The sequence below is a fragment of the Paecilomyces variotii genome (genome assembly GCF_004022145.1).
Source record: "Paecilomyces variotii strain CBS 101075 chromosome Unknown C8Q69scaffold_5, whole genome shotgun sequence".
Classification (NCBI taxonomy): domain Eukaryota; kingdom Fungi; phylum Ascomycota; class Eurotiomycetes; order Eurotiales; family Thermoascaceae; genus Paecilomyces; species Paecilomyces variotii.
Window position 1 is genome coordinate 608,228 of NW_021167144.1, and position 18,449 is coordinate 626,676.

General features: G+C 49.0%; 5 protein-coding genes across 5 annotated transcripts; 1 reads left to right on the forward strand and 4 right to left on the reverse strand.

The window, feature by feature from the left end:
• Window positions 1-2,475: 2,475 nt before the first annotated feature.
• Window positions 2,476-4,982, reverse strand: C8Q69DRAFT_444451 (putative RNA helicase; the record flags this gene model as incomplete). The annotated part of the gene is made up of 7 exons (XM_028628997.1): window positions 2,476-2,693; window positions 2,754-2,882; window positions 3,051-3,209; window positions 3,344-3,451; window positions 3,514-4,482; window positions 4,548-4,702; window positions 4,927-4,982. 7 exons carry the CDS (start codon window positions 4,980-4,982, stop codon window positions 2,476-2,478), a joined length of 1,794 nt encoding a protein of 597 aa, XP_028485188.1.
• A 523-nt stretch (window positions 4,983-5,505) lies between these two features.
• C8Q69DRAFT_402231 (DNA polymerase family B-domain-containing protein) lies at window positions 5,506-12,595 on the reverse strand (the record flags this gene model as incomplete). The annotated part of the gene is given in 14 exon segments (XM_028627959.1): window positions 5,506-5,900; window positions 5,979-6,087; window positions 6,154-6,219; window positions 6,276-6,426; window positions 6,486-7,030; window positions 7,092-7,174; window positions 7,281-7,462; window positions 7,570-7,679; window positions 7,696-7,755; window positions 8,047-8,955; window positions 9,007-9,747; window positions 9,806-10,363; window positions 10,414-12,150; window positions 12,215-12,595. The coding sequence occupies 14 exon segments, from the start codon at window positions 12,593-12,595 to the stop codon at window positions 5,506-5,508; spliced, it is 6,027 nt and encodes a 2,008-aa protein (XP_028485189.1).
• Window positions 12,596-12,852: 257 nt separating this feature from the next.
• C8Q69DRAFT_466374 (hypothetical protein) lies at window positions 12,853-15,275 on the reverse strand. The gene is made up of 7 exons (XM_028630558.1): window positions 14,914-15,275; window positions 14,595-14,852; window positions 14,407-14,540; window positions 14,292-14,336; window positions 14,086-14,233; window positions 13,103-14,034; window positions 12,853-13,050 (listed from the first exon to the last, which is right to left on the reverse strand). The coding sequence occupies exons 1-7, from the start codon at window positions 15,048-15,050 to the stop codon at window positions 13,016-13,018; spliced, it is 1,689 nt and encodes a 562-aa protein (XP_028485190.1). The 5' UTR covers window positions 15,051-15,275; the 3' UTR covers window positions 12,853-13,015.
• A 119-nt stretch (window positions 15,276-15,394) lies between these two features.
• C8Q69DRAFT_520412 (putative DNA repair protein rad9) lies at window positions 15,395-17,115 on the forward strand (the record flags this gene model as incomplete). Its single annotated transcript, XM_028633496.1, has 7 exons — window positions 15,395-15,508; window positions 15,566-15,724; window positions 15,790-15,928; window positions 16,001-16,216; window positions 16,270-16,829; window positions 16,881-17,006; window positions 17,063-17,115. 7 exons carry the CDS (start codon window positions 15,395-15,397, stop codon window positions 17,081-17,083), a joined length of 1,335 nt encoding a protein of 444 aa, XP_028485191.1. The 3' UTR covers window positions 17,084-17,115.
• C8Q69DRAFT_258300 (putative alpha-tubulin suppressor protein Aats1) lies at window positions 17,043-18,440 on the reverse strand. Its single transcript, XM_028626655.1, has one exon. It carries the CDS (start codon window positions 18,356-18,358, stop codon window positions 17,216-17,218), a length of 1,143 nt encoding a protein of 380 aa, XP_028485192.1. The 5' UTR covers window positions 18,359-18,440; the 3' UTR covers window positions 17,043-17,215.
• Between the last annotated feature and the right edge of the window lie 9 nt (window positions 18,441-18,449).

An 18,449-nucleotide genomic window follows, 5' to 3' on the forward strand; every position in this document is an offset into this window, starting at 1 on the left:
CCCCATTATTATTGTCGCGATCATCGTCCAGTCAGGACTTCGTTCGCCATCTTGCGGGATTTGTAGCATTGATGTTTTATTATTATTCTTGTACGCGGGTTTCATGCTCATCTCAATATTTCCCCAGCAGAGAAAAAGCTCTCTCTCTCTCTCTCTCTCTCTCTCTCTCTCTCTTCTCAGGAGGCAAGGATTGGTTATTATTATTATTATTATTATTATGCCTCCTGCGCGGACCATCGGAGATCCGAAAACAGAGTAAAACGAGGGGCCTGATCACCTTCGATAGTAATTCCGGTTCAGTGGTCTTGGGTGACGATGAAACAATAATCTACTGTAATAAATAGCCTAGCATCACTAGATAGACAAGATCCTTTTTTTCCCCCTAGACACGGATTTCGATCCGCGATGGCGGGAATGGACCTCCGAGATGTTTTTTTCTCCTCCTTCTCTTCGTGGTTTCCCCATTTTTATTATGTGGCCCCCGTCTGCTTGTCCGGTAAATGTCATCAATAATTTAGAGCCACCTCATCGATACCGCGGCTATGGGAAAAAAAAGAAAAGGGAGAAGCACTGACCACCGGGGGGGGGGGGCGAAAAGTCGCTGCAAATCCTTGCTGGAATAGGTATTCAGTGATTGCCAGTCGGCCGCATGATTGCGGAGTACTGTTACCTGTAGATGTTGGACGACCAGTTCATTAGGATTGCACGGAGTACTGTACGATAGGTCCGGGAAAAAAAGTAAAAAAGTAAAAAAGAAAGAACGAAACCTGATATTCAATCGGGATCTGCAATGAAACGTCTTGTCGGTATTTCGTGTGCCCCTGTCTTGGTCTTGCTTTACCCGGGCTTTCGTCTCTGCCATTGTTGGGTACTCTATTATAATCCCCAAAGCGGTTGTCCTAGACTAGGTATGTAACTATGTGCTTAATTATCAACTAGGACTTTTAAAGTATAGTCTTCTCAGCTAAAGTCTAGTATTTCCTATTGCTAGATATAGTAAGATAATAATAATATAACCCTGCGTAAATATAGTCCAATCAACCTCTAGTTACTATACGCCTGGATATATCATCCAGTCTCCGGCTCCGGCACCGGTTACTTTCCCGAGCTCAGAGCGGCTCTACGTAGAGTCTTACGATATAATGGCCAAAGGCGCTTTATTAAGGTGCAATATAAGTAACTATTGAATTAAAGGCCAATAATCTTCTAACTTTATGCAGTGATTTCCAGTGCGAAAAGCGAAAACTAGAAATAAGAAAAAGCAACCACGCGGGATTGACGCGGACCTTGATATAATTATGTGGAAATATATAAATCTTAGCCAGATTATATCCTTCAAACGCCTATAAAAATTCAGAGAGACCAAGTAACTTCCTTATGAAGTCTTTCTAATAATACTGTTATACGCACGATCTTCGCAGGAACCTAGTCATCTGGACCGAGACTAGGTAGCTACTATCTTCTCCCGCTCTCCCAGTCTTGCACGAATTACCATTATACGGACATTTATATAGTTACCTACAATTGATTCATAGGCAGAATAATTCAATAACGTCGAAACCGGAATAATACTAGCACATCCAGGTATAGTCTTCCTGGATTTGAGTAGCAGCAGAATCCTTACCTATCGAGGAACCCCCTGCAGTATGCTCTTCCACATAGTATTTATTGTGCCTGCTTTACTTTTCCTAGTCTTCGCAGTTATATCTTTATGCTCCGTGGGGTCTTATTACCGTCTGCTCTTGTCTAAATTCTCAGGCAAGGGTCTTATAGTAGTATTCACTCTACTGCGTGCTGCTGCTACGAATCGCAAGTGGGACACAAGAGTCTTTACAGGCCTCGATTTGCCCCAGGGAAAGCGGAGAGTCTATAGTGAAGGACCGGAAACTTATGGGACTCAGGTCTTAATGGCTAAATCACGGAAAGTTCACTGCAATAATAATTCGTGGTAGGTCTAGCGTTATAGAACACCTGCGAGACCTAGCAGCTCCAGCAGCCTATATCTACACCTATTGACATACATGCTAAACGTGAAACGACTACATTAGTTTTGCGATGCACGCGAAACATTAATTTGTTTCCCTTCGAATAACTTTTTGTTCGAATAACATGTTAACCGAGTCTACTGTCTAAGACAAATATCGACTCCGTTACCGACGAGTGCAAAAGCTTCAGAAATAGAATCGCAATCAGATACAGACATAAGGAATATGCCCACCATAAGCTGGGAATTCTAACATTAGCGGAATCACCGTGACATCACCGCCACCCGCGCATGAACGATCTGTGACACATGAAGGCCCTTGTAAAACCTCGCAAAACTGTCGGGAATAAAGACACTCTATCGTGAAATCGACGAACGCCGCCTGTGCCCAATGAAAAGAAAAAAAAAAGAATCAAGCACTACCGATTTAAGCAAAAATGAGTCGAGGGGGTGCGTCACGGAAGACGCCCTACTCGTGAATCGAGGCTATTCTACCAGCGTCGGTTGTTACCCAGGGGAGCCGAGTTAGAAGCAGTGAAGCCACCGCCGCCGCCACGGCCATGGCCGTGGTAACCACCGCCGCGACCACGACCACCCCAGCGGCCACCGCCGCCGCCGCCGCCAAAGCGAGCCATCTCCGCAAGACGGGGGTCAACCTGCTGCTTGGCTTCAGTAAGAATAGTGACCAAGTCACGAGCCTGCTTAGCGTCTGATGAACAGTTAGCAACTGGGCTAATTCAAAGGAAATGAATTCAAAACAGGGACTTACTGTCAGTGGTGAACAGGGTAATGGCGGTACCCTTTCTGCCCGCACGGCCGGTTCGACCAATACGGTGAACATAGTCCTCCGAATTGTTAGGGTAGTCATAGTTAAACACATGAGTGATGTCGCGAACATCTTCAAACACACTTATGTTAGCAAACAGAGCAAATGTGGAAAGCAAGGTGGCCTGGGCCGTTTTTCTCAGTCGTGTGAGACTTGATGCATCGCTCTCTTGGACTCAAAATATCATGATCCTGTTGTGTCGAGCCCATGGACTGGCAACGATCGCGGTCCTGGAGCAACCTTGGAATGCAGCTTGAAGTAATTCAAATACGAGAGTCCACCGCTCTACCCGCGGTCTGTTGAGGTAAAGCCGAGGGATCAAGAAGCACACATGCTGTACTGCACCGTAAGTCCAAGGTTCTCCTGGCATGAGAACCATTTGAATAAGACCCGAGAAGCCTGGACGAGTCATGTACACACACAAGATTTTAGAGAGCAAAGCACCGTGCCATTGTCACACGACGTCAATACGGATACGGACCTAGACAGGGGGAAGGGGGAGGAAGGGGAGGGGAGGTGGCATTTCATCATACCAATACCACGGGAAGCCACATCAGTGGCAACCATGACGGGGCTCTTTCCGGTCTTGAATTCGTTCAAGACCCAGTCACGCTCATTCTGCTGCTTGTCACCGTGGATAGCTGTTGAAAATTGTCAGTCCGTGATCTGGAAGGTTTGCTGGACAGGGAGAAAGATAACATACAGAGTGCTGGCCATCCATCCTGGCGGAGGAAACGAGTGATATCGTCCGCTACGCGCTTAGTACCAGTGAAAATCAGGACCTTGTTGCTGCGGTCATCCATGATCTTCTCCAGGTGCTTAATCATCTTGTCGCGCTTCTCAAATTCTGAGACGACCTCGACGATTTGAGTAATTCTGTGGTTAGCAGACAGGTCCATTGAACCAATGTTGACCTGGATGTAGTCGTTGAGGAAGTCTCGAGCCAGCTGGCGAACTTCCTTAGGCCAAGTAGCAGACCACATGCAAGTCTGTCTGTCCGGACGGATCTGGGAGATGATCTTGCGAATCTGAGGCTCGAAACCCATGTCAAGCATACGATCAGCCTCGTCCAGGACAAGGTAAGTAACACGACGGAGGTTAGTGCGTCCAGCCTCCAGCATATCGATCAGACGACCAGGAGTAGCAATGCAGACCTCGACACCGCGACTGAGGTCACGGATCTGGGGGCCCTTAGGAACACCTCCGTAGACGCAGGTGTTCCGGATACGAGAGGACTTTCCGAACTTGCTGATCTCAGCCTGAATCTGCACGGCAAGCTCACGAGTAGGAGCAAGGATCAGGACAATGGGACCATCGCCAGGAGCAAGCAGGGGCTGGGCGTTGATGTGAACGATAGCAGGCAGACAGTAAGTCAAGGTCTTTCCGGATCCAGTTTCGGCAATACCAACGACATCGCGTCCAGAGAGAGCCATAGGCCAACCCTGAGACTGAATGGCGGTGGGACGGTCGAAACCCTGAGCCTTGACTTCCGACAGGACATACTGCGGGAAACCAGCCTCGTCGAAGGTGGTGACAGGACGGGGAACGTTCTTTCCCTGGACGGTCATTTCCTTCTCCTTGCGAAACTGCTCAATCTCACGCTCCGAGCGAGCAGTGACGTCGGGGTGCTCCTTGTAGAAAGACTTCTCGAACTTGGGAAGCGCGGCGATATCTAAGCGCTGATGTTAGCATCCGTGTCCTCTTCGCAATGACTATTGACATTAGATAACTACTTACCCCAATCCTGCGCCTTCAGGCCAGAGCCAAGGTTGGACATTCTGTCGCCTCCATGGCCTCCGCCATAACCACCGCCATATCCACCACCGTAGCCACTACCGCCTTGGTAGCCGCCGCCGTTTGAGTAACCACCACCACCGTGGTGACCGTTGCTCCTGGATGCAAGAAGACGCGTCAGTAATTATTCAAAACTCCAATCTGAGCTCTTTCGCAGCGGCTGATGGCATTATCGACAAGATGAAAGCTCATCTTAGGACTTGCGGAATGCGACACCGCACATGAGCGGGGAACGCCTTCGACAAGATCGATAACAAACACGCAGCGCAACAACGGGGGATAGAGCGTAGAGATTCGTTGAGCAAGGGAATATAGCACATACCTGTGACCTCCGTAGGAGTCGCCGCCGCGAGAGCCGTAACCGCCTCCGTAAGACATGATTCAAGATCGAGTCGTTACCTGAAATCTGATCTGATCGAAAATATGATCAACGGTCCAAGGAGCGACAGAGACCGTGAAAATGTCAAGACCTGGTCAAAGAAGAGAGAAAGACTGGTCGCAAAGCACACAGCTTGCGTCCACCAGGCACGAAGAGGTTAATAAAGAGATGAAGAGAGGAGGGGAAACAAAGGATGAGGGATGAGAAGAAGGAAGAGATGATGAGACAAGTTTTTGAAAAAAAAGAGGCGAGGGAAGGCGCTTGGAGGCGAGCCAGAAAAGTTGTTCTGATTGGGTTTAGCGTAGAAAAACTCGGCGGTGTCGGCCGGTCCTTTTTTCCCCTTCACTGCTCGAGCCACAGCTTAGGTAGTAGTGCTGGATAAACATGGAGTAAAACTTTTCATATTCTGCTTTCTATTGGGCTTGCCACTCTTGGCTGACTTTATCCTCTAATCATCGCTTCTAGCCCTTCTGGAAGCTTTCGGTCCAGGGTCGTGGCGTCTGGATCTGCTCTATATCATTATTATTTGCCACCAAGTCCCATGTCCCAGAACCCGATCTCCAATTCAGTCGCGCGGATGAAAATCTTGATTAGATCCTCCAGTCGACTGGGCGAGACCTCCCTCATATGTTTCTCCAAAAGCGCTATGATAAATGTCAGCTTTTGTAGCCAGTTTTGCGGATGCAGTTCAGAAAACGTACCAGAACCGATCTCGACCGCTTCAGAGTAGTCCTCCGCGACATAATTCTCAATCCATTTCCAGTACGGGTTTCCCTCCTTCTTACTACTGTGTTCCTTATAGAGGCGCTTTGCTATCTCGCCGTATCCAATTAGGCACGGTGCGAGGGCCACTTGAAGCGCAAGCCAGTCATCTGATTGGCCCACGTCAAGGATGTATCTGCTATAAGCAGTGCATGCTGTCGTCGTAGAAGAACTCCAATTAGCATTGATCCAACATATGGACCTTTGTCGGGTAGTAGATTCATCGGACGTACCTTGTGTCTCTGGGGTGCTTTCTATCTGTTCCTTGGTAATCCCAAAGGATTCGCAGTAGCTCAGATGTAGAGCCATCTCTTCCTCGATGTGAAGCACGATCCTAGAGGACTGGAGGCCATGTTAGGAACGTGTCAGCACCGTATTCATCTGGGAGTTTCAAAGTCACATCCTTACCGCTGCGACAGCCTCCATGGTTCTTGCCTTGTATGCAGCTAATGCGTTGCTACGAGCAAAGTGGACCTATAAGCCATTAGTCTCTGCATCGAATTGGATGTTGGATAATCAATCCTTCGTACAAGGTAGAGATAGTCCTGAATTAGATATTCCTTGAATCTCTCGAGCGGAAGGGTGCCAGTGCCTAGGCCAGTAACAAACTCGTGCTGAGTGAAATCCTTCCATACTGCCTTCACGTCTGGTCGCTCTAGGGCATACTCCAAGAATCGACCGCTGCAGTCCTAATCAGTAACCCTATGATATAACTGGAAGAGACAAAGGGGGAAACGTACGGCGCAAATGGCAGCGAGTAGACAGAATGGAAATGATTAATTGGCCCACTGCCTTTGCCAATATCCACACTGGTCTTGATTCCCGCTTCGACAAACCTCACAGCACCACGAACCGCTCGTTCCAGATCCTGTCCAGATGCTAGGTTTGCGGCAATGGCAGATGCGAGGGAGCAACCTGTTCCGTGGGTATTCTTCGAGATGAGGAAATCAGTCTCGAAAAGTGCCACCTTTTCCCCGTCATACAGCACATCTATCACGATCGAGGCTTCCTCTGACTTTTGAGCCGTCTTGCGTTCTTTCGTCAGGGGTAGATGGCCACCCTTGATCAGGACACATTTTGGCCCCAATTTCCGAATCTGCTTAGCCAGTTTAATCATTCCCTCTACATTCTGAGGATCTTCGTAATCAACGCCAGCATCTTTCAATAGAAGCAAAGCTTCTGGGATGTTAGGCGTGACAACAGTTGTCAGAGGAAGCAACTTTGTTCGCACCCCCTCTACTGCATCTTGCGGCAACAACTGCGAACCACTGGTAGATACCATAACCTAGGACAAGAGTTAGACAAAACAGGAAATTGTCAACCACTGGAGAAGATAGGAGAAATACAGGATCCAAAACCACCGTAGGAATGGCATGCGTCACAAGCGCCTCTGCAATGACCTCAACTGTTTCCGCCGAAGAAAGCATGCCTGAAACGCACTAGGTTAGATAACCATACCATCTTCTGTTGAACGAAAATCTACAATTCAAAAAGGATATTGAAGAAATCAATATAAACAATAAAGCATTCCTTACCCAGTTTGACCACATCGGCTCCGATATCCTCTAGGGCCGCTTTGATCTGTTTTCTGACAAACTGCGCCGGGACGACGAAAATATCCTGCACACCCAGGGTATTCTGTGCCGTCAGGCCTGTCGTGGCAGTCAGTGCATAGCATCCATGTGCTGCAAGCACTCGCTGATCAGCCTCGAGGCCTCTGTGTCCGGAGAGAATTGATCGTCAGCGTTTCGCGCTCTTTGGTTCCAGCGAATTTTCGCTCAACGCGGGGGGCATGGAGGGGCTTGCAGAAGGGGAAGAACACACGCGCCACCAGAGCTATCTGATCCTGCTATTACCAGGACTCGCTTTACAGACATCTTGGGTATGTCTTGATGGAACTGAACTTGACATATGCTAGCTTTAGTTGGAAGTTCCTACTTAGTACTGTACGGGCCGCAAGCACTGCTCGATCGCGCGGCCATTCGATGAGCGGGTCCAAATTATCATATCCTGCCGGTGAAGTGGGACGGCATTATTATTTGCGGCCAGTTACGATTTCAGTAGAAAACATCATAGATCCAATAGTTCAATAAATATTATCCGCGCCGTGTCCATCGATAACAACGCTATGTACATACATTATATGCCAGTTAGACTTCCGATTCCAACGCCGATGAATACATGCGCTTTCATAACGACGTCAACCCAATTAGCGCCGCCCGCAGACTAAGCCGACATGAAACTAAACAGACTATCCATCTCGACCCATTGTCGTCCACACTTCTTCAGGTAGCCATTGACGACCTCTTTAACAGTCTCGAAGCGAACCCTGTTCCATTCAGCCAAAGCCATGACGCTATCTTTCTTTTCACCCCCTTGCTCTTTTCCAGCAGCAACCTTAGCCTTGTCAACATCCCACAGACCAGCGAAATAGAGAAGCTGGTTGTACATTTGCTTCTCGGAGTATTCATACGTCATACGGCCAAGGCACCCTTCAGCGCGTCCACGAGGACCTAAGCAGCGGTGACCGTAGACACTGATCTGCCGTGTTCGGTTGCCACAAGAGGGGTCATCACACACAAGCCATCCTTCGTAGTATTTGGCTGTTTGAGCTCGAATCTGACTCTCAACCTGAGCAACTACGGATAGCGTCGAAAAGGGCTTGGCGCAACTTGGGTTAGGACAGACGAGTCCGTTGGGCGTGCACATGTGGGAGGATGTGGCGAGCCCTTCGAACATTGAGCGCTCCTGACAGAATCGGCAGCGGAGCGTCAATCGAGCCACATTCTGGAACCGTACAGCATCCGGAATCTGCGATTCCAATGGGAAGATCTCATTATTCTGCTGTTGATTCGAAATAGATGAATTGATCTGGTATTTGCGCACGTCGAGACCGAGACACTCAGCGAGACGGACGGCGTCTGTTCCAGGAATAGGGGCACAAAGACGCTCGATAGGTGGGAAGATCTGCTTGAGAAGATAATACTCGACGTCGGGTTTCAGACCCGAGTCGGGCTTAATAACATCTTGAAGGGTATATGAGCGTTTCGCAGGGGGGAGAGCCGCTGTTTCAGAATCGCCATTGGTGACAATATATGAGATAACGTCGTTCGGGCGCACAGTCTTTCCACGAGCGATTTCGCGGAGAGCGACCTGCGCCGGAGGCATCGTTTCTTTGTTGGGATATTCATCGGGCCGCTTAGACAGTTTCTGTGTCTCTGATTAGCCTTGCCTGGGAGAGCTACTGAAACAGATACATACCGTGTAGATGACATATTTCTGGACAGGGATTGTGTACTCCCTCATCTTGGCAGCGATGTCTTGCAGGTAGTCATGCACTTTATTGAGGACAATCTCTTGGTCTTCTCCAGAGAGGACCTCATTCAAGAGTCTCGACGAAACCTCCTTGGACAGCGCACAGTACTCACGTCTCTTCATATCCAATCCCTTCACCTCGAGCTTGTCGACATACTTGCCGTCAACCTCTGTCATGTTGATCGCTGCATACTTTTTCTTTGCATGCAACAGGAGACGACGGAAGATGTTGTCGATATCGATCTCCAGGAGCCTGTATCGCTCGTTGACCGACTTCTTGAAGTCTTCACCGACCTTGAGCGCATCGCTGACGTTGTCCATGTTGGTGTTAATCATGACGGAATCAGTATCACCATAGATGACCCTCAGCTGCTTGCTCTCGGCGAGATCCTTCGTACTCCTAAGAATCTCACGTCCCTTAAAGGTGGTGAGCATAGCTAGAGGACGCGCGTAGAAACGTGACTGAGTATATCCCAAACATCCGTACATGGAGTTAGCAGTCAGCTTCAAAGCCAGCTGTTTCGTGTCCCACAGTGCAAGTTCTTCTGCAGTAGCGCGCTTGTCCTTCATCAACTTCTTCACCTCTCGTCGACGATTGACTAGGGTTGCAATCAGACGAGGCAAGATACCCTGTGGTTGATCCGATGACGGCACTTCAGGCACCTTCTCCTCATTCTCGTTCTGGGCCTGGAACCACCAGTTAGCGCAATTGATGAGGGGACGAGGGGATATGGCATAGATATACAGTTTCTGTTCGATCCACAGTTGTGAAGCAAATGTTGAACTCTTGAATAATACTGGGATACAAACTATTGAAGTCCATGACCAAGATAAACTTGTCGTAGAGACCCTTTTCTGGTTCGAACACGAGACCACCCTTGTACTTATCCTTTTTCTTCTTGTCGACGGTGTCATCTTCACCGTCCAAGAGCTTCTCCTCATTTTTCTGCTGCTGCCTGTTCGAGTACTTGTCAGGGCAGATATATTTGTTGCGGTGAAACTCGTGGAGCAGAATGTACTCGTTTCTTTCTGCCCTAGTACCGCTAAGGGTCCTGGCCCAGGAATTACCCGCCAGATTGGTAAGGACTTTGGTCAGCGAAAGCATTTGCAGGCGTAGAACCAGAGCAGAGATGAAATAAGTATCCGCTTCGCAGTGGCTGAGAAAGTTCATGAGACCTTCCTTTGTGGTTGCCCAAGTCTTCAGCGCTGCATCGCTATCCAAGTCCCGACGGACATCGCCTTCTCCCAGATAGAGTTGGCACATTTCAGTCAAACTCCAGGATTGACACTTCATCATCAGGGACTATCGATTGTCAGAACTTGAAACAGAGCTCAATTTTTCGGGCAGCTTACCTTTCCCATGTCGTTTGCAAGGTCACACATCAGTCGACCAGCAATCAAGTGTCTTTCTGCAAAGAAGCCTCCGCCTCTATTGAAGTTCTTCGGCCAGTCACCGCGCTTCAAGCGACCAATACGGTGCCAACCAGGAGTCTTCTTTTCCCGAAGTCGATTCAGTAAAATGCTGAGATCGACCTCCTGAAGTTGGTGACCCATCAGAACATCAGGATCCATTCTCTCGAATAAAGCGAGGAATTTGCTCAGAAGGAATTGTTCGCTCTTCTCTAGCATATAAGTTCCTCGCTGTTTGCGCGTTTCCGCCTCGAAGCCAAGTGGATACGCGGACCCAGCAGGACGCATCACGGTGAATGTTTTGCAAGGGAGTTTCTCTGGGGGTGTTGTGTCGCTGAGCGATACATTTTCATACACTCTGGCACTTGCCACGATGATCTCCTGCTTGTTCTCCTTGACATTAAGCTGGGTCCTGAAGGCAAGACTCATAAGCGTCAGGCCGGGTGTCTCCATGCTCTCGGAGTCGGGAAGAGGATTGATAAGTGCTGGCTTAGAAACTAGACATTCAAATTTGCACCAGGAAGCGTTGTTGACAGCCGAGAAGTCTGCCCCTTCGAGTTTAAGCCAGCAAGGGCCCATAATGTTTTTCCAGAGCACAAACTGTTCGAAAAGGGCAGTATTTGTACCGAAGACATGGGAAAATGTTTCACCCTTGAAGTCCATGGGCAAAGCAGGCTTGTCATACGGGTATAACAACTTCAGATAGTCTGCTTCCTTCGGAATGCCAGGAAGTTCGAATGCGTATTTTCGCGTGCACGGCTTGATCTTATGCATGCCGACTTTCAGCCTGGACATCGTCTGATCGACTTCCTGATAGACGTCCTCCATATCGACTTCTTCATCCGTGTCCTTGCCGTTTTTTTGTCTGTATTCACGCGGCAGGAAGAAAAGCTTGCGCAGGATGTTGTCTACCTTCACGAAGGAACTGACATATTGGCCCGTACGCTTATTCTTGACCTTTCCGAAGAGACACAGGCTACCATTGACCTCCGTATAATCTAGCCAGAACATTCGCACACTTCCATCCTCTTCGACAACATCCTCAGATCGGACTTTCCCGAAAGTACGGGCTTCCGTTGCGGGGCTACTGAGCACATTAAGTTTGCTCGTGACATTGTTCCATGATGCATCAACAACGTCGGATGTTACTCTAGGGGGAGAAGAGCTGGTAGGCGACGGGTAGGCTTCTTTCTTGATCTTCGGAGGGGGTCGACTTCCGGTCATATTCACGTTGGTGACCTTAGCGTCACTGTTGGCGGTAGCTTGGGCGATGTCCATCAAATCGTCATCCTCTTCCTCCTCTTCAACCTTCACGGGAACCGTGATCTTCCTTTCGACTGCCTTGACCACGGGAGAGGAAGGCATTGCGTCGCTCATTGGGACGTCGCTAACGGGGATGTTCTCGTCGTCTTCTCCGCCGGCCGGAAGAGGTCCATCGTCATCGTCAAAATCCAAGCTGGGCTGTTCTTTGACCGCTGGATAAGGAGTACCGTTTCCATTTCTTTTGGTTGGCTTGTTCGAATGTGGCGTCGCTGATAAGGGCGGAGAAAGGATTCTCACTTTCCGTCGCGCCTCAGACTTGAGCACACTTTTACTCGGCACATGCTTGGGGACGACGTTGGTGTCGACTTCGCCAAGGAGATCAGCCATGAAAGCTTCATCTTCAGCTGTGACAACAGGCTGTGTAGAGTAGCTAGTTAGTTGATGGGTTCAGGTATTCGGGCCCGAACGCGCAGAAACTCACTTTCGGCTTGGGAGCAGACGCTGCAGCGCCGCTATTGAAATATTTGGATATGCCATTATTCTGTCTCTCCTTCCTCTGCTTCTCCTCTTCTCGTTTCCTTTTGGCGGCCTTGCTTGTCGGCGGTAGGTCGTCTTCGCTGCCGCTGTCTACCATGCGATCATCGTTCCATTCTTCGCGGCCATCATCCGCGTATCCAGCACCATTGTCGTCGACGACAAAATCATCCTGGTCTAGGCGCTGCCTGACAACCTTCTTGTAACCCTCATCGTCGACTTCTTCGTAGATATCTCCTTGATCTTCGACTTCATATGTCGACAAACGTTTCTTTCCCGCAGCACGAAGAGCTCTTAGCTCTGCCAATTTCGCACGTGCAGAAGCCATTGCGAGAACAGATGAAGTGGGAATTCACTCCATGTATTCGAAATAGGTATATCAAAAAGTGGTTTGAATGACCTCAATTTGATGAGGTCTGGCCTGTGGACTTGAGATGGAAGGGAGAACTTGACGGGGGCGCTTGTCCTGGGATACGCGAAGGAATGTGGACGCGCTGCGGGCCGTAATCCGTATCGAGACGCGACCACAACGCGTTTCTCCGCCGAGCTTCTTAAGTGGTTTTTTACCCGCAATACGCGATATTACCCGTTTAGTCCAATCTACTCGACACCGAGTTTGTATTCTGACAGATTACACGACTCAAGATAACACAGAATTTCTAGGTATGCTGATGGACACAGACTAGACTAAGATTGTACCTAGCTGTCTAGGTGGTAGGTGAAACCCCAAGTTCTGTAGACAAAAGCATTAATCTTCTTCCGACTCGGAGTCCGTGTACTCCTCTAGAAACCGTATTAGCTCCACATCAGATTTGCACTGGATAGGAATTCTTACCTTGGGCAAGGCCAAAATCAAAAGTCCCACCCAAATTCTGTGCTAATGTCTCGCCTATTACTGTTTGTGCTTCCTCTGTGATATTGGCATCTGACAGTGCGTTTAGTATCGACAAGTGCAGACCTCTATTGCCGGGTCCCAACTGCGATATAAAGTCCAGGATGCCTTCAGCCGTAAAGTCACTTAGAGCATGAATAATTAAGACGCGTAGCTTAGGCAGGGCTAAGAATGCATTCCACACTTCGTCATCGAAGTCGTGTCCACTTATCCAGAGACGTTCCAGTTGGGGAAGGTATGGTGTGAGCGTTATTACGTGATCTGGGGTGAAATTCTCCGAGATATCTTTTAATTCGAGCTCGCGGAGGTTGCTGAGTTGTCCCAGAGCTTGGACAAGGATCGCCTGATCATCAGGAAACTCGGAAGAATCACCTTGAAGGTACAGGCTCTGCAAGGAAGTCTGAGAAGCCAAAGCCTCGTGGAACGCACGGCTTGTTTGCATCGTGTATCCTTCCACTGAGAGTTTTGTCAACCGCAACCTATCATCGCTGAGCGCCTGCGATAAGAGGGCCGGGTCATCAAGAAATCTTCGAAGTGCTAGCAGCCTTAGATTTTTGCAGGAGCACATCCATTCCGCGACATCTCTCACAATTGAATAAAACTTTTCGTCCCTTAATGCCGGGGCAGAGTCTGTTAGAGCTAAAACTCTCAGCGCCGGAGGCGATGTGAGGGAAGGAAGTTCCGCAATCGCGTCAATTTGTAGGCTTGTCAACTTGAGCTCCGTGAGTGAATCCAAATGGCTACCGAATGCCTTGATCGAGCGCGGGCCCAGTTGAGACAGACTGATTACTTCGAAATATTCTAGGCTATGTGGTCGGAGCCCATTCAGAAAGCGTTCGCATGTCAACTCTGCCTTATCCGTCGGAGAATCCATCCTGTGGCAAACCGTGAGAAATGAGAACGCGCATAGTGAATATCTGACATACCATCTGAACAAGGTTAATTTCCTGAACTCTGGACAATGAGCCTTGATCTCGACTTCAGCCTGCTGACTTAAAGCGTTCCCTGACCATAGTGACAGCGCTTGCAATTGGGCCAATCCCCGAACCCATTCAGAAAGCGACGAAGGTGAAACTGTAGCTACATTCAGCAAGTGACTCGACTTGCTATAAGTTCCCAAACTGGAGCTCACCGTTTCCTGACAATTCCCTGACTGCTGTTGCTTTTTTGACAATAGCTGAGAATGAGTTAGCTTAGACATACCGACCAATTGAGCTAGGACCGCCCTCAAAGTAGAAAGCACTAACCTGCACCCAGTCTTTCCCCAATAGCTGCTGTGTCGATAGATGACTTGGAAGAACGCAGACGCTTATTTCCCTTTAACTCGTACTCTGCCTGGTCTCGGAAGGCGTAGTCTCCGAGCTCCCCAGAGAAAAACTCACTACACATGATTAGCGATCCAACAGGGACACGAGGAGCTATTGAAATGTCGTACTCTCTGATCTTCCCAGTGAATCTGGAATCGCTGATTAAGTTCGTTAGGTCCGTGAGATCCAGCTCACGGATGTAACTGTAGTAGGGCAAGTATGTTTTGTCGAAAGTCGACAAGATAATCGAGCGCCACATAAGGGCCCATTTTCTGACAACAGCATCCTGTTCGCTTCTGGCGCTTGCTAAAGAGACTGCCGTCCTTCTCGATTTAAATTGTTCGTCTTCTGGTCCGCCGCCTGTGACCGGCGAGGTGTCATACAATCTGGGAGACCGTTCAGCAATGCGAAGAATTCCTTTTGCAACACACAGGTACATATGCTTACTGATATAGAACAGTAATCGCTGGCTCTGTCAAGATGTGAGATGATACGGCGCATTGGAATATGGTATTATAGTCTCTCTCGGCCTTTAAGAAGCCCAAGATGATATACCAAACATCACTGGGTAACACCACCGCCATTCTCGCCACGTTCTCAAGAAATGAAACACAAATTTGCAGGCAGCAGTCCCGATAATCAGCAGATTATCCAAAACATGATTCCACAAGGAGGTTGCTGCTCGCTCCTGGGATGAGGTCTGGACGCGCCCGACGCGTGCAGCGGAGATTAGATAAGCAAGCCACGAGTTGGCATCTGGAACCTCCGCTGTGCTTGAAAGGTCGAGAAGTACTCCAGGTTAGTCTGTGCTTATTCGATGATACTTTAGCCTGTTTCCGTGGGCATTTTGGAACAGCAGCGTGGGTAAATGTAGCACGGAGATTCCAGAATATCTATCTCATATTAATGACAAGGAATCGCCTTCAACATGGCCACTTTATCCTTCTCACTGGCCCCAAGTGCTCTGGTCAGGCTCCACGATGCGCTTACTTGCCTTGCCAAGTTCAGTGAGACGGTCTCCATTGAAGCTGAATATGACTTGGTGAGCTTGATGAGGCAGACTATCTTCATGCCCCGGAACTAACATAAACCACGAAAGCTTCGATTAAGTGCTCTTAACTTGTCAAAAACAGCATATGCTTCCTTCGTCTTGGACGCGGACAAGTTCTTCGAGAAGTTCTCATTCAGTATAAGGACAAATGATCCGGCAGCAAGGAAAACCCGATCAGGCCGGTTCTCTTGCCAGATATATTTGAAAGTATGGATGACTACTAACCTCTGAATCGCCCATTTACAATAGATTTCTAACATTTGCCAAATTAGGCGTTACTCTCCGTTTTTAAGGGCCGAACAAATGACGTTCGAGGCAAGGACACGGCAATTGAGCGCTGTGATGTCGAGCTTCAGGATAATGAGGATGAAGCTGAGTGCAGGCTCGTCATCAAGATGATATGTGGACACGGTAAGAGAAGAAAATTTCCACAAAGCTGCCCTTTCCTCACCAGACTAAAATGGCAGTACTAACACTGCATAGGCGTTGTCAAATCATACAAACTTACGTATGAGAGTGCTGCTGTTCAGCATGCCGTGTTTGACAGGTCAAAAACCAGAAATCGATGGGCGATTGAATCAAGATTCCTACGGGAAATTATCGATCACTTTAGCCCATCTGCAGAGCAATTGGATATCTACTGTGAGAATGGAAAGGCCATTTTTACGAGTTTCACAACGAAGATCACAGATGGAAAAGGTCACATCTATGGCCATCTATCTATACCTGAGACCTCGCTGACACCACTGCAGAAATCCTCAAGCAACCAGTGCACACATCGGTTGCTATTGACACCAAAGATTTTGAAGAATTTATGGTCGAAGAGAATCTTCATGTTGCCATCATTGTCAAGGATTTCAAGGCTGTTGTCACTCATGCTGATACGGCAAAAGCAACGATAACTGCTCGATACATTCGCCCTTGCCGTCCTTTGCATTTAGCCTATGAGTTCGAAGGCATAGCTTGCGAGTTTACGCTGATGACCAGAGGAGAGGTGGATGACGAGGAACCAGACTCTTCACGACCCCCAGCATCAGCACTATCTGCCAGAAATACACCTCGACCGGTGCAAGCCAATACTTCCCGAAGTGCTCCTGCGAGGGAATCGATGCCCCCTCCGGCGAGTCGGCCAACACAACGTCCCACACAGGCTTCTACGCCTGCATCCAGGAGTATCTCAATACCGCGACACGCGCCATTGATCGACCATGATAGCTTGTTTGTTCCAATGGATGATGACAAACAATGGGACGAACCCAATTATGACGATGATGCAGAGGATAGGCTCGGATGGGACGCAACAGCTGATCAAGTACGTGCCTCGACATTATTCCCCTGGTATCTTGACTGACATATACCGCAGGAGACATTCAACTCAACTTTCGATCAGCGAATCCAAGAAACTTTGCCGGCGCAGAGACCAGATGAGAACCAGCAGATAGCAGCAGCTGATGAAATGGGGATCCCGCCCACGCAACGGATATCACAGGTAGGTTATCCGCCGGGACCTGCAGTATCTAACAGCAGTGTTGACACGGACAACAGATCCGCGGTCTTTTCGATTGAAAGAGCACCGAGCCTAGTACATCATGTCTGGTATATTCTCGAGACAACCCGTTCGGCTGGTGTTGACATCCCAGACGCACGTACAGCCATAAAAGGCCTCACTCATTGCGATATAAGTCATCTCGGCTGCTCTCAGGACACGATTATCCAGCTTGTAGCGCAACCAGCGCCGAGACCAACGACCTTAGCTCCACCTTTGGCAGGAACCGGAATCTCATTCCATCGACCATTCACATTTCCCTGTGCATCCGTGTCTGGACCACAGTTCCCATGCTCTCCCCAGCCAAAAGCCACGACTTTCTGGTCATCAAGCAGCGCAAGCGCGTGCTCGCTCCCAACGGCAATCTTACTCGACCTAGGAAGACCCGGCGGCGGAAGCTGACCCTTGTCATTGCGGCCCCAAGCCTTGACAGACCCATTACCCCCATGTATATAGATACCGTTCCAACTGGCAGCCACAAGTGAAAACCCAGCTACGTCTGCCGGCTGGGGAGCATCAGATAAGATCCGCCAACGATCCAGCCCAGCAGGACCGAGAATAACGAACTCTCCAGACTCTTTATTCCCCGTAATGACAGTAAATTCCCTCCCGCACGCCACATCAGTAGCATGGAAATGGATCCCCTCGATCTTCACCGGCGACCAGACAATCTTCTGGTCCTTGACGGATTCTCCTAACTGCCCTTTCCTCGCCGCTCCCCATCCATATACATCTCCATTCGACAACACCACCACCGCATGTCCAACACTGCTCGAGATGGAAACAATCCTCGTTCCTCGAGGTGGGAAATCAGGGATGCGGACCGGTTTCACTACCCGCGTTGTCTGAGGTCCAAGACCTAATTCTCCTTTGGCACCAGAACCCATGACGAAGACCTTTTCTTCTTCTTGTTCTTCCAACGAGACAAGGATCGTCATCTCCCACATCGCAGCAACATGCTTGAACATATCAATCCTCTTCTTTCCACCGGCATCTTCATCCACAACCACCCTCACAAACTTCAACAACGAACCCCCATCCCCACCACCCGTCTTATACCCACCACACCTCCCATCCTCATCGCATCCAGCCGCATAAACAGCTCCAGACCGGAACAGAACAAGAGTATGATTCCCACCAGCAGCTATGCGAAGGACTTCATCATCATCATCACCATCACCATCATGACTATCATCATCATCATCAAAAAGACATTGCGTAGGCACCGAAACGTCCTCGACGTGCCCGATCCCCAATTGGCCGGAGCCATTAGATCCGAACGCATAGAGGCGCATTTGTTCGTCACTGTTTTATTTCTTTTCTTCTTCGCTGTAGTTAGGGGGTTTGTTTTGTGTACACCCCCAAGCTCACCCAAATATCAAACAA